The 26,067-nt window shown below is 45.7% G+C and overlaps 1 protein-coding gene across 6 annotated transcripts in view; it reads right to left on the reverse strand.

The window, feature by feature from the left end:
• caska (calcium/calmodulin-dependent serine protein kinase a) overlaps window positions 1–24,004 on the reverse strand; it is a 97,351-nt gene extending 73,347 nt beyond the window's left edge. For all 6 annotated transcript variants that reach the window (XM_070915328.1, XM_070915326.1, XM_070915325.1 and 3 more), the window contains exon 1: window positions 23,782–24,004. In XM_070915328.1, coding sequence (XP_070771429.1) covers window positions 23,782–23,840 — 59 coding nt within the window. In that variant the 5' untranslated portion in view covers window positions 23,841–24,004. The remainder of the gene's footprint in view (window positions 1–23,781) is intronic.
• Window positions 24,005–26,067: the final 2,063 nt, after the last annotated feature.

A 26,067-nucleotide genomic window follows, 5' to 3' on the forward strand; every position in this document is an offset into this window, starting at 1 on the left:
TCTGCGATCTGCTGCAACATTAATGGGGTGTTAAATCATTGATAAGCTGCGGGGCCACTGCTGGATCAGAGGGGGCCCATGAAGAAAGCATTTAAAGGCAGGCTCTCCAGGGCAAGATAGTGTGTTTATAGTAGTCGCCTGCAGCCCACTGCGATCCAGCGTCCACAGATACCTGCATACGTGCAGTAAACTAATAAAAAAGAATTAGGAACACGAGCACAATCCACCTGTAGACTCACATGGACTCTGCCCCCCCCCCCCCAAGAAAAAACACACAAATACAATGTGACAGTGAGTGTCAGCCTTCAGGTGTTTGCAGCACTGTGATGGATTACAGCTCTGACACAGGTATTTACAGGACAGCACGACATGATGTAACCTCTGAAGCAGGATCTAAAGCCATCACGGCGGCCCAGGTCGGCCAATCGGAGCCAGAGGAAACCACGAGGCGCTCTAGTACAGGTCGCAGGTCAGAAAGCCAGGAGCCAGTGAGAAGACCGGATTTTGTCAATTGATGTGTGAATTAGGGCTTCAACTAATAATCACTTTCATTATCAATTAATGTTCATTATTTTGCAATTAATCAATTAGTTGCACAGTTTATAAAATGTCAGGAAATAGTGAAAAATATGTCCAAAACTCACAATTATTTTCTCTTCTAATTGATTAATCGTTTGGCCAATGAAATAAGAAGTTTTTCTGACCAACAATCTAAAACCCAAAAGAGAAAAGCAGAAAAGAGTTTTTGATCGGTAAATGACAGTTTATCGATTTATTGCAGCGCTGCAGTCGGCACACGACAGCTCGGCAGCCCACACTGGCTACTGCACTGAATGCGACATCGTGTTTCACTCATGGATGTATTAAGGAGAACTGGTTCAAAGATGGCGGCTCATTCATTCCTATGAAAGTTGCTCATTGAGCGCACGCGGCGGAAAAGTTTCCTCACGCCTCAAGAGACAAGACAAGAGAAGAGTCCTCCTCCAGCCGAGCCGCTTCAGAGCATGCGTTTAAGACTTGCTCTGGTCGCACCGGCTGACTTCCTGTTGGCTCCACACACACACACACACACACACACACACACAATCATTTACTGATACAGCTCTTTCTAAACTTTCTAAAATGTCATTTTAAAAGCCAATGTTTGTGACGCTCTGAAAAATGCATTCACCATTTTAGAGCCGCTCCTCCTCCTTCTGATGATTGTGAATGTGGAAAATGCAAAAGTTGCAGTACCGAGTGTGGCCACTATGCCAAAGTGTCCTCACAGCACATCACTGATCCCAGGGGCTTGGGGTTGTATCTTAGGTTGTTTTTTTTTTTTGGTACAAAACAGATGAGCACACCGTTCCTCCAGCGCAAACAGCTTTCAGAGGTGATGAAAATATCTCTTGTGAAACATTTACCCTCTTTAGAAAGGCAAAAGCGGAAGAAGAAGAAGAAGAAGAAGAAGCATCTTAATTCCAGGAGGCAGAGGAATTTATGGGAGACGTGTTCTTAATCTTAATCAGAAGCACAAACAAGCATGAGATGAACGCAGAACCAAGAGCTGTTGTCTTCTACTATGTTCTCATTTGTTTATGCTAATCATACTAATTAAAACTAATCAGAATGATCAGTTATATAATGGGGCTTAAAACTGTTACACATATCACTTTTAAGAGCAAGGAATTCAAATGATCCCATTATTTGTTTTAATCAGCTGTGCTGATGCAATGCAGGATTTTCTCATTAATAAAGTGCTGTGAAATTATAAACAGACGGCCTGATTATCTCCTTTGCCTTTCTCATTTGGTCTAATTTGGGAGCTCTCAGGCTCGATTCCCAGCGCAGACTAGTTTTGCATCAAAAGCGAAGGGGGAGGGAAAAATAAATTATGCCAATAATAAACAGCTCAAGAGGGCTATAAAGCCGTCATCACAGTTCAAATCACAATGATTCAGCTGCAAAAAAAAATAAAAAATACAACACCAGCAGCTATCTGTACTTTCCATGGTGAGGGCAGAAACAGGCTTTAAAATGAGCGGTGCGGTCGCTGCTGCATGAGGTCATCAGGGAAGAAAAGAAGCTCATATTCTGGGTTCAGATTTAGGACGAGGCTGAACACTGTGTCCTGTGTGAGACTGCTCTACATTCAAACAGCCACAAAACAGTGGTCGGCACCGCAGCCTCAAATACACAGCATAAACACGCCTCTCTAAAGGGCTATTACGCCGAGCCAGACCCTCCAGAAAGCCCGAAGCTTCTCCACTGGGAATCAGCTCAGATGCACTCAGCCGACCACAAACCAGCACGATCCTCCGAAATAAGGAGTGGAAACTCTGACACTAAATCCCCGGCATCCTCCCTGTACGAAACCCAACTCCAGAACGTAGCTCACACTGCAGAGCTTCGGCACGGACAAATCAATAAAATCAATCGAACTTTTGATTAACACTGCAGTGCATTTAAATAATGAAAGGGTGAGCTAAGTGCAACAGAAAAGCTGCTGGATTTTTACCAACAAAACAACCATGAATTTGTCTTTTCACTGATGAAGAGTCCAATCTTGTTTCTCGGAGCGATTAATCACGATCAAGACAGACGGGCGAGAGAGGAGAGAAGATGGTGTGTGTGTGTGTGTGTGTGTGTGTACTCTGTGTCCTCTGTGAAGTGAAACTGCACACTGGTCAGCATATTGGCTCGGCCATTTCCTCCTAGCCCAGGCTGCAGTCTATAAAAGTTAATGAGCCCACAGAGCTGAGATCTGGCACGCAGACACACCTACAGGCACATCAGTATGTTTACATGATTGCAGAGACATGTAAATAAGCACATGTGTAACATTAGTCCTCCTCCCATGTGCAAACACACACTTTGCAATGCCTCGCAGTCCCGTCTTTTGAGGTTCAGATGAGTCGGGGGTGGGGTGGGGGGGGGGGGGGGGTTTCCTCCCTGTCTCCTCAAATTTCACACACACTTCAGTTGTAAGCCTCCTTACGTAACACTGCCCCCGAACCCTCCGCGGCGCTGCCAGGGATTTCTGTGTGTGATTCACTGGGCCATGAGGATCCTTTCACTGGTCAGTAATCACTGTTCTAAGCCATTTCCGCTGTCCTGAACTTCTAATTCTCTGCGCTGCCCGAAAAGAGAAAGCAGGGAGACGCCAACGGACGAAATGAGAACAAGTAAGAACGACTGGTGGCAAAAATACGCCTTCACACTTTGGACCCTCACACACTGAAACAACTCTGGTTAAACATGCACACGTATGCACAACTCTTCGTCATTGAGAAGAAATATTACTCCGTCTCTGAACCCCCCTGGGGTCAGCCGAGAGAAAGAAAGGGCCATGTGTAAATCTGTACTCTTGGATTCATAATCTGCGTCCAACTCGCGCTCGTGCGACCGGCCTGCTGCATGTAGAAGGGAAAAGACTGCTGAGACTAACGGCTTCCTCTCAGACACACTCCGAGTCTCACAACAGCACCGCTTTCCAAACACCAATCAGAGTGAACCAAATTATAAACACAATGTAAAGAAACCTTTTTGGAACATTGGAAAGAAGAAAGTAAAAGCCAAAGTTAGAGATTATGAACTGGTAGAATATCTCTCTGCGGTCAGAGACAGATCCTAAACAAGTGCAGGCTTAATTTTAATGACCTCAAAATGACAAATACTGCTTATCTTCCAGCCCAATATGTATCAACATGCCACACGATCCATAACATTACTGTTAACTGGGGATTCATTTCAATATGGCTGCTGCACCCCTTCACCTTCCCTTTCATACACCTACCATTCATCTGCACACGCCATAGACTGTATATAAAGATGGACGACATGACAGCTCCCCCCGAAAGTGAAACCAAAACGTCTCGATCGCCCCATCGTGGCTGGCTGCAGTATAGGTCATAAGCCCCGCCCCCCCCTCCATGTTAGCGGATGGGTCATTTCAGGTAGTTCTTATCACGCTGATGTTTGTTCAAGTGTTTTTTCTTGAATTTTTCTGATGAGTTTGGTTTGTAATTAGACATGTGATGCTATAAAAATGGGGTGTATGGGCGGGGCCTTGACACCACGACTCCACCCCCCCGATCACCACTATCCGGGAGAGTTTGGCTTCATTTTGTACAGAGGGAGGAAGAGGAGACGCGTCGGCCATCTTTATATACAGTCTACGGCGCGCACTCACACACACACACACACATGCATAGGATATACGATATATAATTAATATATATCAATCTTAATGTTCATATTACTGTTATGTCTACTGTTCAAATGTTTGGACAAATTGTATTTTGATGGCAACATTGTTTTTGCAGCTTTCATGCCCAAAAAGCCTTTTGACTTGAATTGAAAGAGAAGTCGAGGAAGATCCCGTCACGAGGTGGCATTTCTCATTGCTCTGCACATGGATACACGTGGTAAAGTGTTTTCTCTAATGTATCTTAATTAGCCCCCTCCTGTTTTCTGTTAATCCCTCTTTTATAGTTCATTTCTTCCACCAACCTACGCTCCATCTTCTTCCCATTGTTTCTTCCCTTCCCTTTTTTCTCTTTGCTAATGCAAGGCCTTTGCAAGATGCCTACGGGCTGAGAGTGGCCTTGGGGGATAAAAGGCTACGCACACACGGAACACACGCTCACAAAGACAAGTGCACCCACACATACATTATTGTAGCTCTAACTGGATGGGTAGGCCTAAATACAGCGAAGCACTCACAGCCAATATCTTCATCGCATTGTCTGACCCTTCCCCCGTCACACGAACATGTCACCGTTGTTCAGCTGCAGCGTATTTTAACTGTGCAGGAGAAATCGCATTTATGCTTTTGTCAGTCAAAGCGCTCTCTCTCTCTCTCTCTCCGTCTGAAGCTGCGCGGCGTCATGGCAACAGTGTTCCCCAGCGAGCGCTTGGGTCTTGTAGTAATGTTAAAAAAAAACAAAAAAAACAATCACTTTATCAGCAAATCTTGGTTGTTTGAAAGGGTTTTGTTCCTATAAATATCAGTAACACTTGAGGCCGTGCAGTAACTTCTCTTTTAGAGGCTGTGCTGCATAACGGGCCTGCAGATGTTGCGTGGTTCAAAAAGGTCACGGAGGATGTTGATGAAATGCAGGTTTAGCCCAAACGATTGATCGGTTACTTCGGTAATGTTAATGGATGACGAGTCCGTGAAAGGCATTCATGGAGCCAAAAGATCCAACATTTGTTGGTTGCAGCTTCACAGGTGTGACGATTTACTTGTTTCTAGCTGTAAATCACATATCTTTGAATAAAAAAAATTGCAATTTAAAGAGCCTCTGTCCTATAGTCCGAGCAACTGATCAACGATTAGAATAATCAGCTGCAACTCTAAATTAAAGTGCAAATGGAGCAAACACTTAATTTGAGGTCACGATGACCTTTGACCTTTGAGCCAAAAGTGTCACCTATTCAGTGTCCGACTGAATATGGTCATCAATTCTGCAGTTATGGCCAAAAATGGTCAGTGACCTTTGACCACCAAACCCTAATCAGCTCATCCTTGAGACCAAGAGGACGTTTGTGCCAAACCCGAAAACAGATAGAAATAAAAACCAGTATCGTTTTTTTAGTTATATAAGTATACTATTATCAAAGGATTGTGACGGAGACAGTGTAAAGATGACCTTGTCAGTGCTGTTCATGTGCTGAAGTGTCTTCACTCATCGGCCAACATACACACCGCCGCCTCATCTGTGATGATCTGAAATCAGCCTATGGTAAGTCTCCGTGCGTTACACACAGAGTCTTTGGTATGAGCAAACAACAAACCACAAAAACATCTGGCAAAACTGCTGGACATTTCACGTTGGCTGCAGACTCGGCCCCATTACACCACATCCTGACCTCACCATCGAATACATCCATGATGACCCCGGTTTCCAGGACGACCACATTACTCCGAACCACATAAATGCTGCTGTGTCTGTTTATTCGCATCAAATAACAGCATTCTGTGGAAGGAAACATTCCCACTGCGCAAGTCAGTTTGACACTAATAGTATCAAAGTCGTGATACTTCAACATGAGAACAAGTACAGTTCGCCGGGCCGTAACCTGAATAATGGCTTCAGTATATCATGAAAATGGAAGCTTTGGCTACGTTTTCAGCCTCAGCTTGAGTCATCCCTATTATCATTACCCTCAGAACAGCATCAGCCTTTCCGAGTCCAGGTTTCTGCCAGCTCTACGAGTTCTTCGGGACTCAGCAGCCCGCGCCAAAGAGCGAGAAGCCGGTCTGCCAGTTTCTGCCAAGTTCTCAGACAGACTTCAAAGGAGCCGAGCTGCCATTCTGTTCTCTTCTACCAAAGACATGAAGTTTAGTGGCCTGCAGGCCGAACAGAGAAAGAGCGAGAAGGAGAGAAGAACAAATAAACAGTGACAAGACAGAGAGAGAGAGAGAGAGAGAGAGAGAGAGAGAGAGAGAGGGTGGAGTGAGAGTAAATGAAAGGAGAGGAGAGAATATATTGTGAGGCTCAGTGAACATGTGAAGACACAGGTTAACCTTGAGAGATGGGAAAAAAAAAAAAAATGGCATGAAGGGTAAACATGTCCTTTTATATCTGCAAGTCTTCTGCTTCCCTGTTAGAGGACGGGGAGAAGGGCAGCGAGGGTCACATGGCACACTGACAGGCCTTGTTTACCGTCTTCACCGCGTCTCTGCTGTAAAACGCTTCCTCCCTCCTTTCTTGCTCACTTGTCGTGTCTCTTCTTAACGCCGTCAGCTCGGCGGTGAATCTGTATCCTGACACGCAGCCCAAACCTCAACATGCTCACTTCCAACCGCTGGTCTCCTTCCCACAGTCAAAGGCAAAGCCACACAGCAGAGGGCTGTATCTGATTTCTTGTGCAAGTCCACATTGATCTACATGCCAGTGATGCTTCTCCAGGGCCCCAATCAGCTCTCCACGCAGAATAGACTAAATCTATGCTACATAGTCAATTGTCTGGGAGCAGCGCCTGAGAGAATGTGTGCGTGTGTGTGTGTGTGTGTGTGTGTGTGTGTGTGTGTGTCTCAGAGGAGAGGAACTCAATACTCTACAGTCACTCACTACAGTGAGCGAAGCCTTTCTCTGGCCCACAGTAAGTTCCTGTGTGCCTGTAAAGGCCACCTCTGATCCTAAGTGCACTGCGGTTACAGCCCCCGTGTGCACCAACAAGTCACTCGGCACTATAAACAGACCGAAAGTGCCCGACATCCAACCATCTCAGCAGGACCTTTGAGCGAAAAGAAAAGCACTGACCTTTCCCTTGTCTGCCGCCTTTCGCATTTTAGCGTCTGTGGGGGTCTGAAAGCTCCAGCACCGCCCCCGAACCCACTCACCCATTCAAGTCAGGGCGGGGTCAAAGGGCAAGGTAGTAATGACAAGATGATATGCTCTGCGCTCAGCTTGTGGAGAGGATGAGACCACGGGATGAGGTTCAGCCCCTCAGTGATCACTCCCGCTGTCTCTTCTATAGAACGCCGTAGGAGGGGACTGTGGCTGGCCTGTGCTCACCAACATGTAGAGAACATTGAAACAAAGTTGAATTACAGCCCTCAAATCCAGAATAATATCAAAGTCAGTGCTGCAGCTAATGATTATTTGACATTTATTTTCTTTTTCAACATCAATTGTTTTGGGGTTTTTTTGTCTATAAAATGTCAGAAAATAGTAAAAAATTAAAAAGTAAATCACAGTTTCCCAGATCCCAGTGTGGTTTTTTCACATTGCTGATTTTCTCTGACCAACCGTTCCAAAACCGCACTCTGTTAAATTTGCCGTCACAGCCAACTTAGAAAACCACCAAAACTCACATTTGAGAAGCAGGAAACAGTGAATTTTGGGCCTTTTCCTCGAGCAATCAATTATCACCATCGTTTTCAATGAATCGACTCATTATCATAGTCAATATATCGTCATGGTTTTGATAATGCCTTTAATCCATTTTATTTTTTCATAGCCTTTTATTAACTCAGACTGCTCCACTGTTTCTTCTGTGTTTGTACTGTAAAGCACGTTGAGTTGCATTACATGTATAAAAAGGTGCCATACAAATAAAGACTGACTGATTTACTGATTATTAAATCTCACCTGTTCTGAAAAAAACGCTTTCTGGCTGAATGTCTGTATTTGACTGTTTGGTGTGAAGTGACACCCTCTCTTTGGCAGAACACCTGGTTACTGTTTCAGCACCACCTCCCTATCTTCGACTGTCCGTTTGCATTCTGTAACTCTGGCAGGAGCCGCACTTGTTGTTGGCTGAGTGTGAACCTGCCATCTGTCCTTTTTTTTCCCTCTCCCCTCTGTTTTTTTTGCTTTGTCACCTAAACGTCGCTGCTCTTCTTTCAGCGCTCGTCTGAAATGAAATCGGTCGCCTCTCGGTTTTCTGGACTTGCGGTCGCACACATTAACGTGGGTCCTCCCGCTTGAAGCTGCTATTTATTTTTGTGGATGGCACTTTTGTTTCCACTGTGTCGTTAATCATAAATGGTGCCGGTGACAGCAGTCAAGCTCACCAAGTGCTCTGGGGGTTTTCAGAAAATAGTTAAACGTCAGTATGTTGGTGCTGTTGTTTTTAAAGCATCTGTGACGCTGCCTACAGCAACAAACCTACATTCATCTGGTTAACGTTTACATCCCAATTTCTGAGCGTTTATGAAACCCTTTTGTGATTTACTTCATTACAGTTTTTGTTTCCATGCTGCAGCAGAGTTGTAAGGGTCTACTTCTTGGTGTGTAGTGTGTCGTTACTACCGAGCTCTGTCCAGTAGCACTCGTCATGTGCTTATGTCTCTTAATCCTCATCGTTGGCTGAAGCCAGTGCTAAATCTAAGATTAGCCCACATACACACCAAGGGGTCACACACACACACACACACACACACACACCACCCCAACACACACACACACACACACACACACAGTTGCAAACTAAGAGATCACAAAGGCCTTGCATAAACAGGGTGACACCGACTTACACACACATGATTACACGCAAACACACGAGCACACTTTCTGTCTCCTCTTGAGCCTCATCGCTGACTTTCTGCGGTGTCAACACTTAGCTGGAGAGACGCGGCGAGGTGGGGCGGTCATATGGACCGCTGACAGCGCTGCGTCTTTCACATGCATCGCACACGCAGCTGAACAATCCCATGAAGAAAGTCTTTCAGTCCTCTGCAAGGGGGATGCGGTGAAGGAATTGGCCTCGGGTCTATCGGCCCTTTCTCACACTCACAGAACACATCCATTCTCCTCTGTGTTTTGGCCCTTCGGGCCACACTAAACCAGCGATTTTATAGTGGATACATCTGAAGTATGAACAAGAACAATTGAGCCTTTGGAGCATCATGTCGTGTACCTTCTGGCCAGCCCACTATATTAACACAAAGTTCTAGTCTAGTTCATTTCACAGTCACACATATACAGTGTGTGTATATATGTAGTTTGGGTGGCCCCGGTGGGAATCAAACCCACACTGTAACAGTGTTAATATAATGTCCCACCCCCTGATCTACACTTGCAGAGGTCACAAACGCACAGGTGTAGTGTGAACAAGTATCTTCGGTGCGTTAGTGTGACGGGAGATGGTGACAGATGGGTGTCAGCTCCTCTGCCACAGGCCAATCGCACGCTTAAGAATCTGTGACAGGAAATCAGACCCCGTTTTGCAGCATCGTCAGCATGAAACCTACTGGGTGACATGAAAGCTGCCACTCAAAACATGACACCAGAAGTCTGAACAGGAGCTTATTGGTTTCCAACACAGATTGTTGTGTGACCTTGTGTTGTGATCTTGATCATATTCTGAATTCACACAGATCGGCATCTTTACCTCCTCGACATCTCAGCCGTCCTGTTATTCCTGTAGCCACCGGGTTACCTCAGCAGCTAAAGGCGAATCCACTTTGATCTCTGGCTGCTGTTATCCTCCATTTTATCGACAGCTGTAGAGGACTTTCACTTTCATTTCAGCGTGTGCATCATCATTACATCATTTATTATGGTCTTTAGAAGGAGGGAGAGAGAAAAGACGGACAGCGTGGATTCTACAGATGATTGTATTCCCCTGCAGGTTTATATATAATTTGGGTTAAGTAATGTCGCACAGTGCGACTGCGTATGCATGTGTAAATGCGAGGATGTGAAGAACAGCATTTAAACGTGCATAATTACACGGAAGCTCGAAGGTCACAGTCTACACAAGAGCATGGGCCTTCCCGTAAGTTTTGGGCCTGAGGCGTCAACACATTTAGCCAGAGAATACGAGAATATGGCTGCATGCTATTTAGATACAATTACTCATCATGTATAAACACTATCGTGCAGTGGGCATGGCTGGGACAAGCTGAAGCCTCAGATATCAGACAACACAAACACACACTGTTTCTCTCTCATCCAGTGCTTTAGCAAACACACACACACACACACACACACACACACATATGGCAGCAAGGCATCACTGGGAGCTGAACAAAACGCTGTGATACTGGCAAACATATGGAGTGTGTGTGTGAGCACGGTGTGTGTGTGTGTGTTTGTGTGTGAGACAGTGGAGGAATGTGTTTACCAAACAGAGATGTAAAAAGGGAAAGTGTTTAAACAACCTGTGCTTCAAAAACTACACTCACTGTATGTTTACTTGACCCCCAACTGAGAGTAGGGCGCTGCCAGATTGCTTTACAGAGTGAGCCAACATGCAGTGGGCTGTGTGTGTGTGTGTGTGTGTGTGTGAGAATGTGTGTGCCATAAGTAAGTAACTGTACAATGAGCTAGGAGCCTGGCTTGGTCAGATGCTGCAGAGGTGAGCACAGAGCTTTCATAAAAGGCCTGGGAAAACTGCTGAGCGGTGCTGTTATCGCTGAGTGTGTGTGTGTGTGTGTGTGTGTATATATATATATATATACCAGTGTGTAAAAGCTAGAGAACACCACTGACTCCAGCACATTTCAGCCCAAATATCATCACTGTCCTCAATAAACAGACACGTCACTTCGTCTTCTCTCCAAATTGTTACCTTGAAGAAACCAGCAGAGTGAAACACAAGCTGCCGCTCTGCCCTCCATCACTTTTAAGTGTGACTTGAAAAGGTATCCATTTCACCTAAATGTGGTTACACACTGCCTTTGTTTGTTCAAAGAGCGGTGAGAGAGCAACAAAGGGAAGCAGCTCACCACACAGGTGTGCGACTATTCATTCACAGCGCCGATTATAAATAGCAGCGACTCGGCTGCAGCCACCTGCTTTTCAAGGAAGAACTTGATTTGATCGCTGTGTCCTCAGCATTAATCAATATCAAATGCCCTGAATCACGCTAATGACAATGATTTAAAGACGCTGTGTTTTCCTGAAATGCAGGCTCACATGAGAAGCTAAGGTTACTGGTGCCCTTTAAACAAAACCTGACAGCTGGACGAGACACAGCAGCGTGTTAACTTTGTAAAACTGCTCCGAAGCACAGAAAGAAGCAGTGTCTTTATGGCTAACCTGTTCGACCAGTTGGGAACAACACTGCAGGGTTAGGCCAGCAACATCGTCAAAGACGGGATTTATTTTCAGGGATTACGCCCTTTACAGTTTAGTTAGTTTATGAGAAACGATAAAGACATGAGAGCCTTTAGATTTTTTATTTTTTTTAATCACACAGTGGGACCTTATGTTGGAGGGTTTTTTTTATGCACACAAGATAAAAAAACATGATCTTTCAATATGTTTAACCACAGAATTATCAGTTCCATTTACGCACCATATATACCCATTAACTGCATTTGTAAGTTTCCACCTCTGAATGATTCCATTATTCCATAATCTTAATATTTCCACAGATTTTACAAGTCTGTTCTCAATATTCCTCAAAAACCAGATGGTAAAATCCAACGGCTGAGACTTCTTACAGAGTATTTACAGGGTATATCCCCACACAGACTGACAGGTGATCCAAGAGCAAAAATCAGTTGGAAGGCTTCAGCCGCGGTCGCCCACAGCACAAGCTTGTGTGATCATGCCTTGCTAGCCCTCCTCCTCCTCCTCCTCCTCCTCCTCCCGTCAATGAGTCATTCTTTAAGAGTGCACCTGATCTCAACTCATCCTCTCATCACTCCCGCTCATCCAGCCCCAGCAGCACACAGCTAGGAGGTATATCCACAGATTGGAAGAGAGGAGGGTAAATATTTGAGAGGGTGAGTGTGCCAATACAGCCAGCCAGCCACACATTCTATCAAATCTCCAGCAGACTATTCACTGTGTAAGCACAAACACACCCATACCAGACAAAATGAACAAACAAGCAGTGATTTAACACTCCGAGCTCTTCGCGAGCCGCACAGCAGTCTGGGAGGAGGTGGACCGACCATGTTTCTGACATGGAGACACGCTGCTGCTCGTGTGTCCGTGTCTCCAGTTGACAGATTTAGACGAGGGATTTTTTTTTTTTTCCCGAGCATATTTCCCCTCACCACACCCGACACAGAGCATATGCAGTCGAAGGCCGTCGGCTCCCCGCAGTGCTCCAGATGGCAGAGCGGCGAAGGCTAAAAAGTGACAGAGGCAGCGTTCATCCATTCATTCTGCTGCTGCAGAAACTTCACAGAACTCCTTCACGGGAACAAACGCGGCTATTGACGAGAGACGACTGCTTCGTTTGAGCTGCTGACAGATTGAAAAAAACAAAACAAAAAAAATGTGAGCAGAGACAGCGAACAAGGGCATGAGTAGGAGTGACACAAAAGAGTGAGAGAGCCCACAGTGTGTGCAGCGTTTGTGTGTATGCGTGGGTCAGCACACGCATAGAAATACCACATGGCTCGTGGTGCCAGTTTCTGGTTTTAACACTGAAGCCGTGCAGAATATTTCACCACGAAGAGCTGAGTCATACCAACAACAGCAACAACAACAACACCACCACCTCAACCTCAGGGCTCAGTTTCCTTTCAATATTTGTCATTATGATGCCACACAATGAGCTTTGACCTAAGCGATACTGGATTTTTTGAGGCTGAAGCCTTTATTATACGGTTGAAAAATAGCACTTTGTGGTAGACAAAGTATGTAACTGTTACCTGCAACGGGCTGATATATATCAGCCATGCCAATTTATTGGTCTACGTGTCTGTATTTTTGGACACTTCCCATTAAGTAACATTGAAATGTTTGCGTACAAAATGTTTCTGCCTATTTAACTAAATAAGCCAAACGCATGTGTTTAATTTTGACTTCCTACAAAAACAGCCAAACTTTGCCTAAACAGGAACACAGTTCAAAAAGCAATTTTGTTATTTAAACCATAAAAATAGCCAATCTTATCAAAGAGGAAGTGAATACGACTAAGAATCTGATCTTGGTGGTTTTAGATATGTTGCGTTCGAGACACACCAAAAGTGCTGAAGTTCAACACTCAGCTCAACCTGTTGCTCTTTGCGCTGTTGTGTTCCTTCACTGTAATTCCATAAATACAACACAACCTTTAATGGGCTCCACAGCACATTACTGCGGATGAGAGGGGACAGAGGGAATGTGTAAAACCAGACCGCTGTGCTTATATTCTAAATGCACAAGTTGTTTTGTGACTTCGCTCCACGTTTAGTGAGACTGAAATAATTAACTGCAATACTTGTATTTTATTTACACTGCACTTAATACACTCATAAATAAGAAGCAAGACTGGAGGGAGAGTAAAGAGATTGAGTCGGGAGTGGAAGAGATAAAGAGGGAACTGAAGTGGTAATTGTGCTTTGTACTGTGAGACTGTGGCAGCCTGAAGTAAGACAATGTGGTTCTCCACTCAGCTCACCACAGCCAGTCTTGCTCTGTGCCTCTGTCACTGAGCCCCAGTTGCACTTACAATGGGGCCGGGACTCAGAGCATGTGTCACCCATCTGTCAGACAATATGTCAACACAGCCATAATAGACCTGCTAAATGTGGCTGCGGCCCGTTAAAGGCCCTCCGCATCGATGCTCCTCCAAATATGCCCTGCTTCTTACCTACCCCCCCCCCCAGTCTTCTGTGGGTGGTGCCATATGCAGAAGCAGACTTCTTCTAAACATCTTCCAAATACACCGTCAACAGCCTGAAACATGACTCCAACCACTACGAAACGCACACTTTGAAGGTGAGATATTCTATCCCCGTGCATGCACACAAACCTGCCTCTGTACCACACTGCATCTCCTCTGCAGCCACTATAAATGATTTAAACCCGGTTGTAAGCTACAGCACAGACAGAGACTTTGTAATAAACAATTAAATAGGGGCAGGTCGATGTTCAAGTCTGACAAAATATATGTGTGTGCCTATTTTGTGTGTGTGGGTATTGGACATGCTATATATCTGGCGTTGCACACGTACAGACGTGAATCACCATGAGATGGTCACAAATCACGCTCAAGGACAGAAGGACGGACAGCTACCGGGTTACCAGCTCTCACAATGGGATGGTTGAATGGGAGAATGTGAATGTCTGCGTATGAGGGTGTGTGCGAGTTCTTCTAATCAATATGAACCATTGTTTAGGAGGCAGGCTGGCTGGAGTGTGATCAGTATTGTTCACTGCTACATGAGACTTCCTCCCTCTGCAGAGCCCATTATAACCATTCAGAAAAAACATGTCCAACACAAAAACTATAATGAGCGATTGAATGAAATACATGAAATGCATCTATTCTAGTTATCACCAGGGGCCGCCATCACAATGCATCAGGCTCATCTGAAAGCACAGCCACGGTGCACAGGCGCATGTGGACATGGGGCACATACAACATGAAGGTGGCCTGTGGCCACATGTGTGTGGAAATCAGCATTCAGCCGCAATGCAAACAAAACGAAACGCTGTGTATTTCAGCCAGGCGTTGGAGCAGGTGGGTGAAGACGGAGATCAGAGCTGGATGATGCTGCACTGAAAGAAGAGCTCAAACAGAGGAGGAAACAAACTAAATAATGATAAACTTTTACATGTTGAAACATTAACGTTTAACAACCAGACTGAAGAATCTTTAAAAGGCAACACAGTCCTCGATCACACACACACACAACCCTGAACAGGAGTAACAAAGCAAGGTAGCTGAGTGTGTTGCCCTCCAATTAACAGGCAATAAGTTTTAATGGGCTGGTACCTTGTTAGTGCCTGGAAGTTTTTATAGGTTAGTAAATAACTAACTGGCAGACTAACAGACGACAGAATCTGGAGGATAACAGTACTCAACATATAGTCCTGTGATATCATACACAATCCCAATCCAAATATATTCATTTACTATAATTTTAGGTATTTCTTCCTACATAATACAGCCACACAGTGCACATTTAGTCTACACAAAGCCTACATTAAACCCAGAGTGAAGAAAAAACAAAAACACAGGATTAAAAAAAAAATGGATCTGGCTTTGTTTAGCCAACAGAGAACCATCAGCCTGGATCAGCCCTGATCCCAATCCCACAGATCAGGACATCTGTACTGTGAGGAGCAGCCCCCATGACGCCGTCATGTATCGCTCAATAATTCAGTCATTTAGCAACTGCCCTTATTTATCTAAAAGTAATCTAAAGCAGCAGTTGAGTACAAGGACCACTGATTCTGAAAGTCAAAAAGAAAACAGAAACGGTGCTAGCAAATTACGTCACTGTGCTTTTATTAACAGCACAGCAAAATGTGTGTTTTGTGTTGATGTGCAGTGATGCAGGGACACACACACACACACAACACCACTTGTGTTGAGACATTGTTAGATGTTAAAAAGACCAGAAAGCATTTCTACAGCAAAGAGGAATAAATAAGGCCAGACGTGCAGCACATAACAGAGTGTGTGTGTGTTGCACCTCCAGCGGTCTTGCCACACTTGTATTGTGAATATAAATGTGTTCTTAATTGACCTGCCTCATTAAAAAGAGGTCAATTAAATAAAAGCGTGTTTTGCTTGTGTGGAGGGCAGGAGGAGACAGTGGAATGGGCTGATGGTTTACTAACACGGATAATGAGAAATCTGCACTGAGATAGAGCTCTGTAGAAACGGCTTTAGAAAACTAGCTGAATGGAGTGATAAAAATATCATCTATTACAGCAATATACCTGCAGGCCTTCATGCCTGCCGCCTTTAACAATGGGCCTGCCACTGTGGGAAAGAGGCCTTGAGGCAGGAAACTGTTCCACTTCTGTTCATCTTATAGAACTCCATGTGCATTTTACAATTGCTAGTTTTCTACTATTAAGCCCGGTGCGCCTCAAGGATCCATCCTGGATCCAATTATTTTTCACTGCACATCCATGTTAGTGCTTGACCGCTATCTGCAGATAGTAGATAATTTAAACAGAGGTTCATACAAAGACTACCTTGAATCTAGAGTTAACTGTTGTTATTTTGAGTGACACATGAAGTCCAACGTGGCCAGGATCCAGTCGTTTCTCTCTCCTCTAATGCTGAAACTTTGACACAATCCTTTCTTCCAGACTCGACTCTCTGTAGTCATTTTCTACACTATCACCTAAACTCACTCATCCACGAAATGCCTGAACAGAATCGTTTTCATATAATATAATCCTAACCACAACGATTATATATTTGAGCACATCACGATGTCCCTGATCTCCCTCAATATACATGTCAGGAAGACTTCAAGGTACAGAGTTTGGCATTGAGACCAGCACCTGACTACCTCTCAGATCTCATTAGCTCACAGAAAGCAGCACACACTCCGGGTTCTTGTGATTCTGGTTACGTCCCCACCAAGGCAAAGACTCAAAACAGACCTCTTCTTACTGCCCTCCTTCCTCAGCCGTATAATACGCTGTGTGTGTTTTATCTTCAACATCTTAGTGTGACAATGCACTTTAAATGAACTACAACTTGACCTGAATTATGCATCAGGACTTGAGCTACAAGCTGACACAGGTTTAGCTTTCACACAATATATTAAACACACAACACACTGCAATGAAGGTTCAGCGCAGCGAAAACAGATGGATTCACTGCATTTCAACATCTGCAAACCATCTTCAGCACAGGAGGGTTCTTACTTTGACCTCGTAACTCTAACCTTTCTCTGTCTCCTTCCGCCGCTGAACAAATAGGTCTGACTGTCATTGGAAGCACATGCTCAACATTCAGCTCAATCGGCTCTCTGATACTAGCACAATCGCCTTTCATTTGAGCAGCAATGAGTCACCTCTGAGACTCTGTGTGGGTCGACAGTATGAACAACGTCCTGCTACAAAACTCTCAAAAGAAACTTTTAAGGTTTGAAAGGGAAATGTCTTTTCCCCGTGTTGCATGGTGGGTGTTGTTTTTCCAGGAGGCCCCAGCTGTAACCCAGGTGACAGTGTGTGCTTTGGCATGCAGCATGGAAATTGGTTTAGATTGAAAAGGCCCCAGTTGAACGACAGTAGGACAAAGAAAATAAACTGGAAACAAGAGAGAGGAGGAAAGAGTAAAAAATAGCACTAAAATGTATTTGACTGCTGGCAGCTTCACCCCCGACTCGGACTAACCAAAAGCCACCAGTCTCTCCAAGAAAGAATTCTGGTGAGATTTTGGCCACCAATGATATCACATTTATCCTTAAAAAGCCAAAGCAACTCGCACAGAAACCTTTGTGTTGAGTGTATGCTGCGGATGACTTCAGAGAGATCTTCTCTGAATGCCTTCCTGTGTGTTATGAACCTACTGTTAAAACTAATTACACACACGTGACACACGGGGTCGGGCGCGAAATAAAACATAAATAATGCATTAATGAAGCTACTGTTTTACCTTGTTAGCCAACAGAAACCTGCTGTGACCGCAAACTCTGATCCTGACTCAGAGACTCGTGCTCACACATATAAAACGGGGACTGGTGAGCGAGTCTGTGTGCGCATGTGTGTGTGTGTGTGTGTGTGTGTGTGATCACTGTCTGCCATGCTTCAGTGCTCTCTATCAGGGGCCACTTCCTGCTCAGGGCAGGTATGGGGGACCAGAGAGCTGGATAAACATCTTGGGCCCTCTCCTGACTAAACAGCCTCCTGCGCCTCTCCTCATATATTTTGGTTTTGGTCGTTTTTTCACTATTTCCTGACATTTTATAGACTAAACAACAATTGTCAGATAATTCAATAATGAAAATAACTCCTCTGAACAGTTAATTATGAGATCAAAGATCATCCAGAAAGTTCAGCTAGAAGAGACTGTACTTTATTCAACCAATGTGTTTCGGCACAGGGCCTTCAGAGCCTATATATATATAAACACCACTACAGAGATGAGTCAATTACAGTCTGCAATTAAGAGTAGATACATACACACAATGACAGAAAAGGTGACAAGCATTTGAAGTATAAAGAATCTATTAAATAACTGCGCAACTGCTTTTAGCAAATAAAAAAAATACCCACTACAGTTAAAACCCTTCTTGGATGGAAAACTCTGAGATTATAAACTCAGACAGCATCTTTTCTCTGGAAATGATCCAGGAGCTCTCTGGCTTTTGCAGCCAAACAAATTAAGTACAGTAACTGTAGACAGTTCAAAAAGGTTCGGTTTCCTGATGAGGATCATTTCCAGACAGTGCATGCTATCCCGAAAGAGCGCTGTCACTTGTAATGTGCTCCAACACAGCAGATCTGGGAGAAACCTTCAGACCAGATTCCAGCCATACCAGAGGGACGAGCCCATAGCAAAGTTATGTGTGATGAGGCTCTCTGGGTCCGTGTCCTGGAAGAGGTTATCATTGCACAGATCACTGAGATACTTCGCCTGCTTAGCTAATCTGACAACAGTGAAACAGATTGTATCTCCTCGGCATCATCATCATCTGGAGAACATGACTGATTACTCCATTAGTAAAAAGGTCAGGTGTCACATGTGCTTTGTCCTCCCTCTATGCGAACATGAAGTGGAAATGAAGAAAGCAAGACGAGGTCCCTGGATAACAGCTCTGATTACGCTGCTGCGCTTCCTGCAATGCTGCCTTGCATACACAACAGCCTTAGGAAGAGAAAAAAAAAATATCTACAATCAATCTACACTTGGTTTAAAATGAACCCGTGACTGGACGTTTCCGTGAACATCAGCTGTACGTTTGATAGCTTCCATTCATCAGCTGGACACAAACACGACTCCACATGAAGGATCACGTTGCTCTGTTGTAACTGCCAGATGTGGAAATAATCAGCCGTTTGATCACCAGTGGCCCAAAAAAAAATCAGTTATTGTAGGGTTAAACACACCACATGTTATCGTTTTAGAGTCGAAATTCTGACAGAAACCAGGAAACCACTTCAGAGGACATTTTGAATTTCGGTGAAGAATCCGGCGGCTCAAAAGTTGCCCCACCCGTAAGCGTAGACAGCAGGTAGCTGTTGTGCTTCTTGTACAGAGCTTGTTCTTCTGAGGGGCTCAACAAGACGCCAGCTCTTCTACTTATCGCTGCACACAGAGAGCTGCTGGGGTCTGCTGGGGGTGTTTTCTCCACTTTGATGAGGACGGATAAATATTTTAGTGGTTGAGTGTGAGATCTCTCTGCTACATCATCTATGTGTAATTGTGCGTGCTGGAAGCAGCCTTTCAGCAGATTTTCTCCTCCAAACCCCAACAGAGAGGTTAAGCTCATATAACACAAGCTGCTTGCACACATATAAAACACACACACACACACACACACACTGCAGGCGAAGGCCCTGGAGACAACACCACGAGTGGATTCCCTGGAGGCCACGGACCCCATTCAATCACAACCATACCACATTGTTTACGCATTACGGCTTGTGCATTTCTTAATTGGATGTTGTTCAGTAAGAGAACTTGTTAGAGAAGGATGCAGACATCTCAACTACTGAAGAGGGACAACGCAGCACAGAAAATACCACCACTTGGCAGATGCTCGTATTCAAATTGACCCCCAGTGTAATTTTTTTTTTTCTAGGAGAAGAGTCTCTGCAGTGAACACAACTGCCCTTAAGTTCAGTGTTGGGCAGGCTGCCTTTTAAAAACACACAATGTAAACAGTGTTTAGCCCACTGACCCACAGCCCATGGGTCTGGCGGTGCCATGGCCCGGGTGGGTTATTAGTAGAATACCTCCGGCCACTTCATCAATGCACAGTGAGGCTGGCCGCTACACATGCTCAGCATTAGCTAGCCTCTTGCTCATCACCATTAATAAACTAAGCCCCATGGCCAACTCTGTCAGAGACATGGCTCCTGTAGTGGAGCTGCCTGTCCTGATGTAGGTCAGTGTTTCACACGTTTAATCAAGGACGAACGTGTGAAAATGCCCACACATACACACAAATACACAAAACCTTGGCAGAGCCTTTAAAATACATAATTAACTAAACTGGCGGGATGCACCTTGGCGAAAGCAAAAAAACAACAGCACTCTTACTCCTTCTGAGGGAAAAGGAGAAGGATGAGGGAGACACTTACGAGCCTTCCTCATGATTACCATCATTTCTAAAAAAAAAAAAAAGGCAGCAGTGGATCAGTGAACTAGTAGGCATTTCATTCCCTGTGGATTACAGGGGGATGTCAGTTCACTCCATGGAGGTGAATGGGACGCATGCACAGGAGATGGAGCTAGGCCTCGGGCTTATATTCCCTGTCACCACTCGGAAAGTGCAAGAACTGACACATACACCATGTGTACACACACACACACACACACACACACACACACACCTCCTTGGGCTGAGAGTTATAATGACACTTGGGCTTGGCCGTGCAGTATGCAAATGGAGGGTAATTCATTTTATTCACAGTGGAGCAGATCAGCTCTACAGCGATGTATGTTACAGGACAATATCCATTGTTAAATCCACAGCGAGGCCAAATATTCAGGACAGGGAGGCCATTGATCCATTCAGCCGGCAATATTAACTCCCACTTTTGGCTCCATTAACAGAGGAGATGATAGGCGCCATGCTCCGCTGCATAACCTCTCAATGGCCTGTGACTGTAGCATCAGTGTTGTTAACATCGCGCCGACTGCATTCGGGTGTTACAACCATGGCATCCTAACTTTGAACCAAACCTGGGACGCTGTGCAGTTTCGGGTCCGATGCACTGAAATTAGCATTTGCTGTTGTCACCCAGCATTAACTGCCGTACAGTTTAGAGCTGCAAGGATTGTGGGAAAACAAAAGGCAAACAGCATCTTTCTCACTGTCCATTTCTTCATGCATGGTGCTGTGTTGTGTCCCCTACTGTGAGGGGCACACACGCACAACTTTCTTTTCTGAGGATGAACTAGAAAAGAGCGTGGCCCGAAGGCACAGGATGTCTCTTAATGTGTGAGTCAAACTAATGGACTGCCTCCTTCTACTGTGCCCCTGACCTCTCCTGCTCCCTCGCTCATCCCATATCCAATGCACCCTCTCTTTCTCTCTCATCCTTGTCTTCTTGGTCCTAACGTCTCTTATTTGCTTTCTCCTACCCTCAGCCCCATCCTCTTGTTTGTGAGCCTCAGGACACAGTAGCACAACGGGCGGGATCAATCTGACAGCAAGACAGATGTACGCAACAACACTCACGTGGGTGACCGACAGGCTTTTGTCCGATGTCAGCGCTCTAAAAATAAGAGCTAAATCTTATAGTACATGCACAGTCAAATGACGCATGTGCATAAATAAGGACACAATTATAGGGTGGATCCTTCTTTCCATGAAACCGTGCACCTACATAAATCCAACTAAATCTAGGGGACGCACACAGAGCAGTGATCACAACGCCGCTTTCCAAGGTTCAGGATGATATATAGGCCTGCATCTGCGACTACATGGGTCTAACCCTGCAGAACACACACATGAACACACAGTGCACTCATGCCTGTGCGAGATCCAGGGCTTTTAGAGTAATGTCTTCCCTGACTGCGGTGTTGTCGTTTGGTTGGGTTTCCCTCCGGTTAATCTAGTCTCTTTCAGGATCAAAAAACCACAATTGGTGCTTCAGAGCGGCCTTAAAAGAGAAGCTGTGGCTGCAGCAGCTCTCCACACAGAGAACAGCAGGTCGGCTGATAAAAGGCCACTCTCTCCTTCTGCAGACTGTAAATCACAGACAATCTGTGGAGTACAATGAGTAAGGCTGTGATTCACAAAACTAAGACCAAGTGTGTTTTGTGTGTGGCTGACTCAAAGCAAGTGTTCCTCCTGCCCCACGAGGACCTTGGCAGAACACATATTTAAGACGGTGATTAGTATATGTTTACATTACACAGCAGGGCTGATAAGAGTAAGGAGGATTTCTTTACTTGCATGTGTTTGAGGGAGAGAGAGAAAGACTGCACACCATTTTCAGGCTTGCCTAAACATGTGCTGTGCAGGATCTTATCACCCTGTCAAACAGTCAACCATCTCTGTGACACCGCAGAAGTCCCATAACCAGTCAGCCTGCTATGACTGACTGACTGTGTCTGTCAGGCCTGCCAAGCTCCTGATTCACACGGAGCTTCTGTTTGTACGCCCAATGAAGTGCTTCATTCAAGCCCAGCAGTTTGGATGACACAGTCGGTTATTCATGCATCGGTCAAAGCAGAAACAGTTTTCCCTCAAACAGATCTTCACTCGCTCAGCTGTCTCGGCTGAATATCAAAACAAAGTGACTGTCTGCCTCAGCGTTCACCGGCCTCTCTTCTGACGTCCCCCCCTGTTCCCTCACGAAGCCGTGCGATGTCAAGTCGGAAAGTCCCAGGTGTGGTGCAGGCCACCGCAGCCATTAAGCGGAATACAAAGAGTCTAAAAAAAAAAGGTTAAAAGGTCACCAGAAAGAAAACACCAGAGCTGTTTGTCGCCCTTACTAACCGGTTTTGGTTGTTAGTCATCCCGGGAGCAGCATGAGAACATTCACAGCCATCTCTACTTTCACACACTTAAAACTGTCACAACATTCGACTTGTACTCGAATTACAATTATATGGATAAATGTTAATGACGTACCACCCCCCCCCCCCCCCCCTTCCCTTTCTTCCAAAGCAGGATTGCAAAAGGAAGAAAATTGCAGCCACCACAGTATAATTCACCTGTCGTGTTCTGCAACACAGTTATCATCCTGAAGGGAGCTTACAGTTGCCTTACTGCTCAGAAAAGCATTCCGTGTGTGTTTACATTGCAGCTGTAATATCCATATCGATGGTTTTTACCATCATTGCAGTGAACATTACTCCTTCGGTCGCTAACGACGGCCAGATGTGCGGCGTGCATGACTCATGGTGGTCTGGTGGTGCCCTGCCCTTTAATCTCTGCAGCAAGTTGCCAACTGCCACTGGGTCAAAGCGCACGGATATCATGTCGGAATCGGTCCCGTACGTCTGGGCGTCTGGGTAACACACACCAGCCATGATGCGGGGAGGGAGGGAGGGGGGGGGTGGCGAACTAGGATCTTATCTTCGCGTTGGAATAAAGCAATAAAACTGGGAATGCAACAACTGCTATCGCGTCCATGGCGTTGCCTTCATAAAAAAAAAAAAAAAAAAAAAAGGGGGGGGGCAGTGATAGTAGTAAATAGTTGCGGGACAGGTCGGCGCCCATCTACAACAATACAGTGTCAGCAAGACGTGTGAGATTTAGGTCACTATACGCTCCATCATGACGACCACGCGCACACCGTCAGCTCCTACACAAACACCGCCACGCTTTTTGGGCGCGCGCGTGTGCGTGTGCGAATCTGAGTGCGCGTGCGTCTGCGCGCGTGCCATACCCTGGGGATATTATGAGAGGCTAATTGGAAACCCCCCCACCACCACCAACACCACCACCAACACCACCACCACCGGTGACCGACGTTAAACCGTGAAAACTGTGAAATAAAAATCAGCAACAGCCACACTTACTTGCCAATGACCTCGCAGAGCTCGTACACATCTTCAAAGAGGATGTCGTCGTCCGCCATAGTCCGACCCCGGCTGGGGGGGAAATTATCCCCCAAAATATGCGTCCCGAAACCTGGTTATGCTCCTAAAGGGGGTGGGGGGGGGCACGAAGGCCACGAGCAGCTGACCGTTTGACAGAAATAACTGACAGAACACCTCTCGCGTCGTCGGCGGCAGGGCAGTCGGTAAAGAGTTCCCAAGAAAGGTTTCTAAATTCCAGTTGTTGCCTCCTCCGTCGACCCCCCGCCCCCCCCCTCCCAAAAAAAAAAAAACGCTGCGTCGCTGTGGGTGAATCGGCGCAGGGGGAGCTCAATAATCCAGTTTGGGAGTCCACCGGTTCGGCCCCGCCTTTCCCTCAGCTTCCCGGTATAGTACTCCCGTCTCAAGAAGCAAACCATACGTGGCTGTCAAACAAACATTACAGTGAACTCCTCCGCCGGTGTGACTGCTCCCGTTGACGGCTCCGACTGTCACGCCGGGTTTAATGTGGCGCTCGCGGAGGAGGAAATGCCCGGACAGACCCGGTGGACGGTGGACATCAGGCTCGGGTTTCAGCCCTGATCCAGGTGGGTTACAGTGATCTTCACTTCCCGAGCAGCCCCGCGGGGTTACACTTTGTGTTTTCAGGGGATGCACGTGCGGTCCTCCGGTCGCACTGACGGCCGGGAAGCGTCCCTCTCCGCCTGCTTTCCCGCGGCTCGGTGGCACTTTCCAGCCGGTGGTTTACGGGGTTTTTTTTCCCCCCCCGACCACTGTCGCCCGTGTGCCTGGACGTTCAGCTCCACGGAGCTTTCAGAAAACCAAGCTCCTCCTACACGGGGGTTACGAAACTGCTCCGCTGTCCTCCATTTTGGCGCCCAAACGTCGGCCAGGAGTCTCCATTGAGTCCTATAGGCTTTGAGCCAATATGGCGGAGCGGCGGCGCCACAAAGGCTTTTCTAAAACCGCAGTTTCCTCTTGGACTTTTTCAATGGATAGACATGAAGCGGAGTTCCCACCCGGAAGCGGGGAGGAGTGTGAATGAAGAATGTCCATAAATGTTTGCAACTTTCCTCCAGCAGCCGAGCCCGGCATGACTCATTCTGATGGTCCGATTAGCCCATTAGTCGATTCATTAGAGAGCATCTATTTTCATAATCGATGAATCGATAAAGCAATCACCAGACTAGTGATGAAAAGGAAATGAAAATAGTCGTTAGTTGCAGCCCAAGACGGCATTTCAGAAATACTGGTCCAGTGCAACCCCAGTTATTAACACTGACATTATATTTATTAAACCACAGCAGAGGACACACTCACACTGCACAGTTCCTTTTCATTCAAGAAAACTCTCAAGTGTAGCATGCAGGCTCTGCAAGGCCACTGTTGTTTGTACATTGAAGTTAATTTAAACTGTAACTTGACCAAATGACCTTACACTTCATTTTGAAAACTTCAAAATGAAAGCAAGGTGCTGAAACACCGGAGACAACATCACCGACTGACAGTGATGCTGTGGTAAATGACTGCTTCAACACATCCTTGAGGAAAAAACAAAAAACAAACAAAACACAAATACCTATTTCATCAACAGAGGCAGGTGGTAGTCGTTAACATTACGCTCTCCAGTCTAGGGAGTGCTAGTAGCACATGGTCACCCTCAAGGCTGTGGAGATGACCGACCACCTGGATGCAGCATTATGACACAACACGGGAGTGGAGAAACAGGTTGCACTGTCGGCCTGTTTCTCGGCAGCTTCGTCCGTGTGCAGCCTCTTTCCTTTGGAACCGGCGTCACAAAATACAGTCCCAACGCAGAGCTACTGTAAACACGAGAGCACAACACACAGACAAGTGCTGTCTATTCATATTTTATGGGCTCTGGTGGGCTAAGTACATTGCCAGCTGATTGCCTAATTAATGCTGGGTGAATAATTAAGCAGAGCGAGTAAACCCAAGATGATGAGCTTGTTCTTTTATTTATGTATTTTCAACAAAAAGGATTTGATGTAATTAAATGAGCCCCACAGCAGCTACTGTAGGTATTGTTTTTCTCCCTCGGCACATGGCTGCTTATGTGGCGCAGAAATCTTTGATTTGGGCCGTTTGAAACGTCCGATTTGTGCCCTCGCTGATCATGCGAGGTTGTGCCCCGCGAAGAGGTGGGAATGTTGTGAAGTGACGAGTAGGGGGGCAATTTGGCTTAGGAATAAGAGAAATCAGGACATCACAGAAAATCTTATCTCTAACCAACACACCCTTCCAGAC

The sequence above is a fragment of the Enoplosus armatus genome, chromosome 11 (genome assembly GCF_043641665.1).
Source record: "Enoplosus armatus isolate fEnoArm2 chromosome 11, fEnoArm2.hap1, whole genome shotgun sequence".
NCBI classification, from domain to species: Eukaryota; Metazoa; Chordata; class Actinopteri; order Centrarchiformes; family Enoplosidae; genus Enoplosus; species Enoplosus armatus.